Source organism: Panthera tigris, chromosome C2 (genome assembly GCF_018350195.1).
Source record: "Panthera tigris isolate Pti1 chromosome C2, P.tigris_Pti1_mat1.1, whole genome shotgun sequence".
NCBI classification, from domain to species: Eukaryota; Metazoa; Chordata; class Mammalia; order Carnivora; family Felidae; genus Panthera; species Panthera tigris.
This window is the reverse complement of record NC_056668.1, coordinates 93,041,179-93,052,067: the sequence shown is the minus strand read 5'-3', so window position 1 is coordinate 93,052,067 and position 10,889 is coordinate 93,041,179. Positions and strand designations below refer to the sequence as shown.

The 10,889-nt window shown below is 43.8% G+C and overlaps 1 protein-coding gene across 10 annotated transcripts in view; it reads left to right on the top strand.

Moving 5' to 3' along the window:
• The window catches only part of FNDC3B (fibronectin type III domain containing 3B), a 434,559-nt gene that overhangs the window by 303,304 nt on the left and 120,366 nt on the right, over positions 1-10,889 (top strand). For all 10 annotated transcript variants that reach the window (XR_006222068.1, XM_042998607.1, XM_042998606.1 and 7 more), the window contains 2 exons: positions 1,870-1,928; positions 9,577-9,728. Coding sequence is in view for 9 of the 10 variants with exons in the window: in XM_042998607.1 (XP_042854541.1) it covers positions 1,870-1,928; positions 9,577-9,728 (211 nt within the window). In the remaining variant the exon portion in view is untranslated. The remainder of the gene's footprint in view (positions 1-1,869; positions 1,929-9,576; positions 9,729-10,889) is intronic.

The following is a 10,889-nucleotide window of genomic DNA, read 5'->3' as shown; positions in this document are numbered from 1 at the left end:
TGCTGTGGGCTAAATCCTGAGTGTGTCCTACCAAAGGGGTCCGCACACTGCAGTCAGCCCCGTGGTCTGTTGTGTGTGAGTCACAAACTGAGGAGATTGTTACGTTTTCACAGGGATATAACAACAAAGAAGAATATGTGACGGTGGTCTATGTGCAAATTGAAAAATATTCACTGTCTGATTCTTTTTCTTTCTTTTTAACGTTTATTTATTATTGAGAGACAGAGTGTGGGAGGGGCAGAGACACAGAATCCAAAGCAGGCTCCAGGCTCTGAGCTGTCAGCACAGAGCCCGACACGGGGCTCGAACTCACAAACAGTGAGTTCATGGCCTGAGCCGAAGTCGGACACTCAACCGACTGAGCCACCCAGGCGCCCCTGATTCTTTACAGAAAAAAAAAATTGTTTTTTTTGGATCTGTAGCATCTCTGCCTTCCTGAAGCTTATATTTTAGTAGGAAAGAAAAGTAGTAAACGAGAACACATGAATAAGAGAACTTTTAGATTTTGGTAGCCACAAGAAAGGAAATAAGTGGGACTGCAGAATGACTGGAGGCTGAGCAGGGGGTGGGGTTGAGGTGGGATTCTTTTAAAAGGTGACTTTGAGATGGACCTGAGCAATGAGTATGAAGAGCCTCCGAAAGAGCTGGACTTACTAACCTCTCACCCCCTTGTTCCACGTCTCCCGTCACCTCCAGTGGCCTGCTTGGCCACAGGGTCAGCTAGATGTTGGTGCTTAGGAAGCCTTCTAGAATGCTCTGTCTTGAGTATGTATCACATGGAATTGCCTGCTGCTTTCATTTCCCCCTCACTAGACTTGAACTATTTGAGGGTGAGGACATATATCTTGGTAATCATGTAACTCTAGCATTTACCTCATAAACTAGGTTTAACAGTTAAATCTGTAAACTCAAAATTAGATTACATCAAGTAGGTTGCGAAAGTCAAGGGATTCCTCTGCAAAACAGTCAAGTTTAAAGTCTCTTATCCTCCTTTTACACATACTCTTCCCTCCCCATCCTCTCTACTCTAAGCACTGTCCTCCCTTTGTTTTTAAAACATTTCTTGCCCCAGTGCAAAACTTGCCCACTTCCCCATCTTATTAAAAGATATCCTCATCCATCCAGTTGATCAAGCCCAAAACAGGGAATTATCTTTGATTCTGTTCATTCCCTCACCCTCGACTGTCACACCCAGTCCTTTAGCACCCATACCTCCAAAACCAGTTCCGTTTTCACCGTTTTTGCTACCATCCCAACCCAGGCCAGCTCTATCCTTCTTCGCCTGGACCAGTACGGCAATGTACTGACTGATTTTTCCACAGTCGCTCCTGCCTTCTGTATGTCCATTATTCCTGCAAAACCAAACAGATCTTTTCAGACTTGGGGGAAAAAAAAAAAAGATCACATCAGTCCCTCTACTTAAACACTTCAGAGACTGCCCACTGAACTTTGAATAAAACCTGAACTAAAATATCTGAACTCCAAGCCCTCGATGAATTGGCCACTGTCTCTTCAACCTCATCTCTTAATTGCTCTCAGCTTCTAGCTGCACCCATTTCTCTCCTTCTTAGGACCTTTTATTTTCTGTTGCCTGTTGAGTTATTAAAAGGGACTCAGTGTTAATCTCGTCAACTTTGTGAATATGTGAACCGAGATAGTGGCAAGTTAGCACAACCACAGTGAAATCCCCACCCCAACGTCCTTCCCATTCTGAATTTTCATGATCCTGTCTGTGGTACCCAAAGTTCACAGTAACGGGCAACTGACTTAATGCTCGCTATAGTTAAAGGCCTTGGAGGAGGAACTTGGCAACATTATTGCCTCCTAATGGTATTAACGGCTTGTCTTTTTTTCTCTTTCTCCATGCAGAGTATGAGTTGGAAGTAAAGAGGGTGCAAGACATTCTTTCAGGAATAGAGAAACCACAGGTATGTCTTCTGGATTTCTCAGCATAAATGACACATTCTTAAGCATTTCAAGTGTGCTTTTCTTTCACCACATCGTAGGTAAACAAAAGGGCCCCTTCCTATTGCTGATTATTTATAAACTATGAAACAGTGTTGTTATTAATGGAGCATGAAAATATAGAACCACAGTCTTCTGTTCTGTCACAATCCACCAAAATGTGTCCTTTATTTAGATATTCTGAATGCAATTAGGTATTCTTCCCTGCTTCCAAGGACACATAGCGTCCCCCTGACACCCTTCCCTCCCACAGGTCTATACAACTGTTTTCTTTTGGCAATTTCCTTGAACCTGTGTAAATATAGTAATAATAATTTTTGAAAGCCTCAGTGATTCCGAGTATTTTTCCAGGTAAATTTCAAAAAGGCATTTAAATATTAGCTGAAAAGAAGTCCAAGATATTGAGTGTAATGGCAAGAAAAAAAATTGGTGGGAGTGATGATATTGTGAGGTTTTAGGTCTGATTTTGCCAAATGCTTTGAAATCCAAGTGAAAAATTGAAAACGTTGACTCAGCCTTTCATCTGAGGTCAGAGAGCCAAAGTTCTTTGGATGTTTTCCGGCCCAGTTGGAAAACCTTGATCCCTCGTGGGTTTCAAATCCTGAGGCTTTTTAACAGAAGAGCTCAAACATGCCTCAGGGTACACAGTGGAGTTTGACTAAAACCTAAAAGCAGGTGTGTTGGAGTATGGGTCCCACAGGGAACTCCTGGAGCGGGGAGTCTGCACTTACTCTGGTGTAAGGAGCAGGTTGCCACGAGAGTTTCGGGGCATAGAAGTTACATAGTCACGGCTATACTTTTAGGATGCACGGACGGTTGGCAGATGCATCGGGGTGAGAAAAGGATGGACCCAGGGAGGCAGGCACCAAGAATCTGTTACTGTAGCTCTGGCAGGAGGGTACAGGAGGCAGAATTCAGGTGGTGGCCCTAGGCGTGTCAAGGAGAGGATGCATACCGGAACTGCCTAGAGAAGTCAGTAAGGCGTTATGACCTCTCAGATAGCTGGGCTTTCAGGCTCCAATGCCTCCACTGAGGAGTTGCTGCCTCCAAGAGTCTCCCTTCATTGCTGTCCCTGCCCATCAAGTGGGATTCTCCACCTGGTACATAGAACCCCTGTGGGTACTGGGTTCTGTATACCCACTGGGGTGGGTACTACCCCCAGCTTCACTGTGCTCTGCGTGTATGTATATGTGTAATACATTTTATGCCATTTGCTTTTTCCCAGTAATCTGTGCATTCCTCTAGAATGGGTTTGTGTAGTTTTTATGATTTCCAGTGATATTCTTGGACATGTTGAGTGTGTTTCACTGGCAGGGCACCAAGGAAGTAAATGCAGGGGCAGTCATATATGTCTGGTAGGGCAGTGCTGGGGAGAGAGGGGAACGAGATAGTGATCAGATCACACGCATAGATTTATAGTTCAAGCTGTGGGAGTAAGAGTGGATGATATTTTGGGGGCTGGGGGTGGAATATAGGGAGAGGTTAGAAAAAGCTTGGGGACATAATCGTGGTATATAGTATATATATTCGTGGTATAGCAAAAAGAAGGAAACTCCATGAAGAAAACAGGAGTCCTAATCGAGAAGGCAGAACAACAGGTTATTTGTCTCAAACACAGTCACAGAACTTCACAGGCCTGCCTTCGTCATGTGAACACACACTGGGTTTTTCTTGAGTTATTCCTTGTCATTTCTTTACGGCAGAAGTGACAGAGTCTATGTTTGTTAGGATCGTGTGGCTCTAGCAAGATTAAAAAAAAAAAGCACCATTTAAATGCACTAGTCCTTTCCTTGATTCAGCATTTATTAAGTGCTTACTCTTTACATTTTTTGGAGCAGGGTGGATAGACCAGCTTTTATGTAAACAGATACGACACGAGGTGCAAAATTTGTAAGATTGTCATCTGAGTGGTTAGACAGTTCAAAATGGGTCTCACTAAGCTAGCATCTGTTGGCAGGCGACATTTTTTCTGGAGGCTCTGGGGAGAATCCATTCCTTCATGTTTTCCAGCTGCTTCTGGAGGTTGCCTGCATTCCTTGGCTCACGGCTCCTTCCATCCTCCTGTCTCCTTCTCTGACTCTGACTTTCCTGCCCCGCTCTTTCACTTATAAGGACCCTTGTCACTACACTGAGCCCACCCAAATAATCCAGGATTGTTTCTGTCTCACACGATCTGCAATGAATCACATCTGCAAAGTCCCTTTCACCTTTTAGGGCAACTTATGCATAGGTTCCAGGGATTAGGATGGGGACATATTACGGGGGTCATTCCTTCCCCCTTGGCCCCGCCTAAACCTTCTCTGCCTGGTGATCGCCCACTCGTCCTTCCCAACCCAGTTAGTTGTTTACACATTTTTCCTCCCTTCCTCTTCTCCCCTGTCTCTGTCTGAAGGTCTTATTCATGACTGGGTCTTATTTATCTTTGTGTCTCTAATACCTAGCACTGTCCTTGGCACCTTGTGAGCCTTTAACAAATATTTGCTGAATAAACGTGTGGCAGACCGCAATGGCTGCAGCTAGGTTCTGGCAGGGGAGACAAATGCCTGAAGGCCCGCCAGCATCAGATGAGGTTCGGCCAGCATGGTGGAATGTGGGGACAACCTGGTGCCAGAGCTCCAGGCAGAGGCATGGAGAGCAAGGGCCTCTGCTTTGCATTCTGGCCCTCTGGGCCTTTAGTTGTCTCTGTGACCTTGGGTAAGTTCCATGACCTCCCTGAGCCTCGGTTTCCTCACCTTCCAAAGGTGGATGATACATACTACATGGGACTATGGGAGAAGTAAATCATATAGTATTTAGAGAGGACTTGGGATAGGGTATTTCTTTGGAGTTTATAGCATTATCAGTATGCAAAAGTGAAATTCCCTACCACACTCTGAAATGGGAGAGGGGTGTCCAGCTGCCTTCCAGGGAAAGAAGCAGAGTTCAGCAAGTTGGGCATTTTGTTCCTGATTTTTTTTTTCTTTCAGCCACATCTGATAACACGTCTAAATAAAAGGCACATATTTTTTCTCTGAGATTTTGTAGATGGTTTGTGTTAGGTGTAGAAGGAATTTTTAAGATTTGTGGGTTCCGGTCATCTTTCTAGAGCTTTGGGCACACTGAGTTGAGCAAGTCATTTACTCTACAGAAACCTGGATACTATAAAGATCCAAATACTGAGTCATGGAGTAAAACCGTATGGATTTGCTAGGTATTTGTCCTGAGACTGTAAGAGTTAGGTGCCTTGGGGACCAGAGTCCTAGCCACTGCTCTATCAGAGAAACAATTTTGCTCCTGTTCTAAGTGATTGAGGAATAAACCTCTCCCAGTACCTGCCACCTCCAGCCTTTGATCTGCTCTGATGACAGTGCTAGATGCAGCCTCCCACTTACCGCCGGGCTGTTTATTTTCAGGATGTAAATAAATGTAACCTGCATTGTTTCCCTCCGCTAATGTTTAGCTTGTGGGAACAATTGATTTGTCGGTTCCAGAAGTGAGTGCACTGACCTAAGAGAAACAATTGCCCCTCCAAGAAGCCATTCCTCGAAAAATAAACAACAGTGTATCTGAAAAGGTTTGGCAGTTCTTAGCACTTGAGGGATTATAGAAACAGATGATGGTGAAATTCCTAGATTTGAGTCTCTCTTTTTTTTTTTTTTTTTTTTTTTTTTGAGTAACGATCTCTGACCTTTTGCTTTTAACTTTTCCATTGTGTTATTATTTTTCATGATGGTACTTCTGAAGTGAAGCCAATATTTCCATGGTAATATTTCCTTAGCGTTCTCCCTAATTGGATCTGCAGGCCTCCCACATAGTTAACTCCAAAGTCCTGACCAGATTTAGAAGCTACTTACTTACACAGAAATATTTTTTAACATGGGAGGAACAGTTTAGTAACTTGATGAGAATAAATGGTATTTTTGTTCCAAATAATAAATATAATTTGCATATAATATGGCCTAAGAATTAAGATAGTAACATTTTACAGAAAAGTACTAAAATAATGAACAGGAGAGAGGGGGCACAAGGTGAGTGAAAGATGGTGAATCAAATAGCGACGTGATCATACAGTCTTAGGTCCTAATGGATATGCACATATATACACTTTTAACTAGAAACTGTCCTCAAGTTGGAGTCTACGTTTAACAAATATATAGGCAACAATGATTTCTAGTCAGGATGTAATTATTTAGAAATAAATGATGGTTTTATGATTCCTTCAAGATACTTCAAAACAGTTTAATTCTCTGAAGTCTTGCTACTCGTAACCTCCCCAACAGACCTTTTACATCTCTGGTGCCAAACAAAGTGTCAGTTTGGGTCTTGCCCAATGATTTTGTAACTAGAGATCATCACTTTTATTATCATCATAAAGGAGATTGACTTCTATTTACAGTCGGACAATTAAACATCAGGAAGTCAGCTCGTGTTATGGCTTCTAATCTTCTTTCGGATGTCAGCCATGATGTTCCTTGTGACTGTCAGATTAGCTGCCCTCGTGTAGTTCAGTGGTCACTGCTGGTGAGAAAGTTTTCCCCACGGAGAAAGAGAGAGAGAGAGAGAGAGGGACTTAGAAGTTACTGCTCCTCTGAGATTGCTTTCACTCTGAAGTAGGCCTGAACCAGTCAGAGTTCTTAGAGCTCGGGTCTCTCATTAAGGTTATCACCTCCCTGGACACTTGGGGTGTGCGTCTGGTGCTGAGGGTTCCCCTTTACGTGACATTCTCTTGAAGGGCACCATGCAATTTCCTGGCATCATCCTTGAAATGGAAGTGAGTTCCAAGTTCTAACAGAGACGAGGCATTCTTTCTCTCAGGAGGATTCCAGTGCCTTAAAGAATGGAAACCTGAGGCCCTGGAGTCTGAAAGAGAGGGAACAGGAGTACAGGGGGGAATTGGTTCCAGACCAGTGGTAGTAATCTAGGTGGCAGGCTGCTTAGCTCCAGGAAAGAATTTTCAGAAGCCATGGCTGCTGTCTTTGAAAATGATGTAGAGTTCTCAAAGTGTGCTTCCCACAGTCTGGCCTATTGGAAGAGTGCATGTGTACGGAGACCTGCGTTCAGAGCACAGTTTGCTTTCTTAAGGCTTGCTCATGGGAACTAGAGAGGGCGCCTGGGTGGCTTAGTCCATTAAGCGTCTGACTTTAGCTCGAGTCATGATCTCACAGTTCGTGAGTTCGAGCCCCGCATCGGGCTCTCTGCTGTCAGCACAGAGCCCGCTTCAGATCCTCTGTCCCCTCTCTCTCTCACGTTATCTCTGGGGGTGCCTGGGTGGCTCAGTTGGTTAAGCGTCTGACTCCTGATCTCGGCTCAGGTCACGATCTCATCGTTCCTGGAATTGAGCCCCACATCCGCCTCTGTGCTGACAGCAAGGAACCCACTTGGGATTCTTTCTCTCTCCTCTCTCTCTCCCTCCCTCCCTCCCTCCCTCCCCCCTCCCTCCCCTGCTCTCTCTCTCATTCTCAAAAATAAACATTAGAAGAAAAAAGAAAAAAACATCAGGAAGTCAGTTAGTTTTATGAGGTACCAGTACCTCAAGATGACTCATTAATGGTGTATCAAAGAATGCAGCAGATATCCTGGTATGCATTGTAGAAGCACTGCCTTAAAATCTAGTCGGGAGAATGAACGCACAAATAACCAACTAAGGCACAGTACAATGAAATGATTGCCCAGCATAGGTACCAGCAGAATGTGACCAGAGCACAAAGAAAACAGTGGTTGATTCTCAGCATGGGTTTAGGCAGGAATGTACAGAAACCTTTCCAGAATTGCCCGCAAGCTGCTCTGGGTCTCTCTGTGCCGTGTGTCTGCTATGAGGCCATCTCTCACGCATCCGTCTCTCTTCACCATGTTGGTGCTCTTTGAGGCAGAGATCCTATGTTAGAAAGCAGGAAAGTCAGAAGCTAAGTTATAGGGGCATGAAGGGGAATGGCATCCTGAAGGGGTGTATAGCACAGGAGGGTCGGGGGACAGGGCAAGAGGAGATGCTAGTCTGGAGTCATAGCACAAAGGGTGGAGTTTGATTCTTAAGAGTGTCTCCCCGGAGTTTTTTTTAAGAGGTATGTAATGCTGGTCTGCCATCCCCTGTGTCACCTGTATCACAAACTCAGACTGTCTCACTCCCTTTGATTTTTATTTTTCATTCAACAGACATTTACTAAGCAACCACTGCTCACAGTTGAATATGACTTGGGTCCTGTCCTTAGGAAGTCCCACAGTCCTGTGGGAAAGGTAGACAAATGCCATAAACTCGATTTGCAGAGGTAAAGATAGCCAGGCGCTGTAGAACAGAAGAGTGATGACAGGTGAAAGACTTCAGGGAAGTTTACGTGGGGATAGTGAGGGCTGGCTAGGTCTTAAATGATGAGCAGGGATTTGACTAAATAATTGGTTAAATAGATCTTGCTGCTTTGTCTATATGGAATAAAAATGATACGGAGGGATCGCTGCTAAACTTGGAAAGAATGACAGCCTAAAAAGAAATTCAGTATTCACAGTCCATATTATTCATGTTTTTAAATTATTTTGTATTACATTTTAATACTCTGTATTGATCAGATAGTGACAAAAATGGATGAAAAAAGGGGAAACTGAGTAGTTTATGTATCTCTACCCATAGACTAATAATCTGTCACTATAAAGTCTTTATGAACATGAAGCTTTAGCATGTATATTAACCCTTGTTTTTAATGTTATTGAGACCAGTATCCAGAGAGCAGCAAAATAACCTTTAGAAAATTAGAACATCAAAGTTCTGTTGATTTATTGCAAAGAATTAGACTGTGCGTTAGGTTGAGTTTCTCCAGAAATGGACTCTAAAACAAAGATTGGAGTGCAAACAGTGTATCTGGGGGCGGGGGGGGTGCCCCAGGAAGCACCAGCTAGAGTGGGCACCTGGGATGGAAGGGCAGGAAGCCCACTGCAGGGTCTCTTTAGCGGGCAGGTTACGGCCCGAGGTGGCTGGAGCTCAGTCCTGCTGAGGAACAGTGGCATGGAACCTGCCTCAGTGTAGTTGGTTCTAAGTAAAGGAAGAAAGTTGGGATGTTTGAAGGTGCCAGAGTCCTTTGTTCAAATGAAGTCTTACACAGAGGCTTCCCCAAAAAGAAAAAGGCAGAGCTTAGAGAGGTAAAACGTCACCTCCACACACATTTCAGCCTGAGCCATGGTTCTCCTCCCCCATCGCTGGGTTCTCCCGGAAACTGAGGCCTTCAACGAGGGTGATTTGAAAGGTACTGGCATGGGAGGCTCAGAGGCAAGCGGAAAGTACCTGCGGACGTGGCTCCTTCCATGTAACGTGATGGCCGTCGTGGAGATCACTGAAGTCTCACATTCAGCTTCTTACCTTTAAAAAAAAAACTCCCAAACAAGACTGATGACTTTACTTTCTGGAGGATCTAATGTGAATTATGTTATAAGGACAGATGCTTTAGGAGCTATTTTGGACACCAGGACTTGGACAAAAAAGTACTATATATGATGTGTTTTTCATTGTAATTAAAATTGTTCGCCTTGCATTAACACTAAGCCAATTTTATGCCACTACTAATCATGACAAAAATGTTACTGGAAGAGGTAGTGTCTGATGTGTATGAAGTGGATTTGAATAATTTTGTCTGTGTTTTTCTTCCTCAGGTTTCTAATATTCAGGCAAGAGCAGTCGTTTTGTCCTGGGCTCCCCCTGTTGGACTTTCCAGTGGACCCCACAGCGGTCTTTCTTTCCCCTACAGTTATGAAGTTGCCTTATCAGACAAAGGACGAGATGGAAAGTACAAGATAATTTACAGGTAGCATATATTTCCATGTGTTTTGCTCTTCTGCTAAGCTGTGCAGTTGGAGTCATTAAGGAAAATAAGAAACAGGAAAAGTTTAGAGGCTTTGCAAACTTTTCTTTAAATAGTTCATTTTGAGAATTAGTGATAATTATAATGTCAAGAGTTATTTTTGTGCAGAGTAATTACCAGTCAGAAATGACTTTTGTAGAGCTATTTGATGTTGATGAAATATCATTTGGTTATGTTAGTTTGTCAGTATAGTACTAAAGAAAAATTTCCATTAATGTCTGTCAGGGTTAAAAGTGAGTATGATTTTTAATTTTTATGTACATCAATCATGCACTTACGTGGTTACCTTTTTCGACCCAGACCATTTTCTGGTGTTTTTTTGAAATTCTCTAATATGGTTTCCTCCCATTTTATCCTGTTTCTTACCATCCACAATAGGTTTCTAGCCTGTAGTAAAGATGCCTTTAGAACATTTCATTCCAAGACTTTCTTAAATAAGTTTAGCTCACAGGGTAGGGGATTGTCCCTTCTGTGTTACCAACTCCCAGATATTAACCATCTAAGTGATTTATAGCCATGTCCTAAATGTGATTAAAAATTTTTAGGGTCAGGCCTTTTCTCTTTTGTAATTGCTAGGCACCGCCCACATTTGCAGAGCAGGAAATCAGAGCATCAGTTTTGTTTTCACTGCTTGTTTGACCTCCCTTTGAGTGGCCCCCAGAATGACCACCAGAGGCCAGCCTAGCGTGGTCACACAAACTGCACTTCTTCCTCTGCCGGAGAGGCTGGCTCTCTGTCCCGTTTCCCTGCTGTACCAGTGCCACCAACCTTGTATCTCCCCAGCCCTGTTGTGAGTTCTTAACTTGCTCCAGGACATGTCTTCTGCACTAAGAAGATGGGTAAGAGACAGGGAAGGAGGCCCATTAGGCACTCTCTCCCCCGCTCACTGCCCACTGTGCCTCCATTGTCCCCTCCCTGGACTCCTGCAGGGATGTCCTCAGCTTCTTCCAATGTCTCCTCTCCTCCTGCTACCTAGCCTCCACACGACATAAACCGGGTCACACTGGGTCACTCCCCACTGAAGACACTGCAGTGATTCCCCACTATACTTAGAAAAAAAAAAAAAAAATCCTAACTCCTTACTCCAGCTCACAACTATTTGGT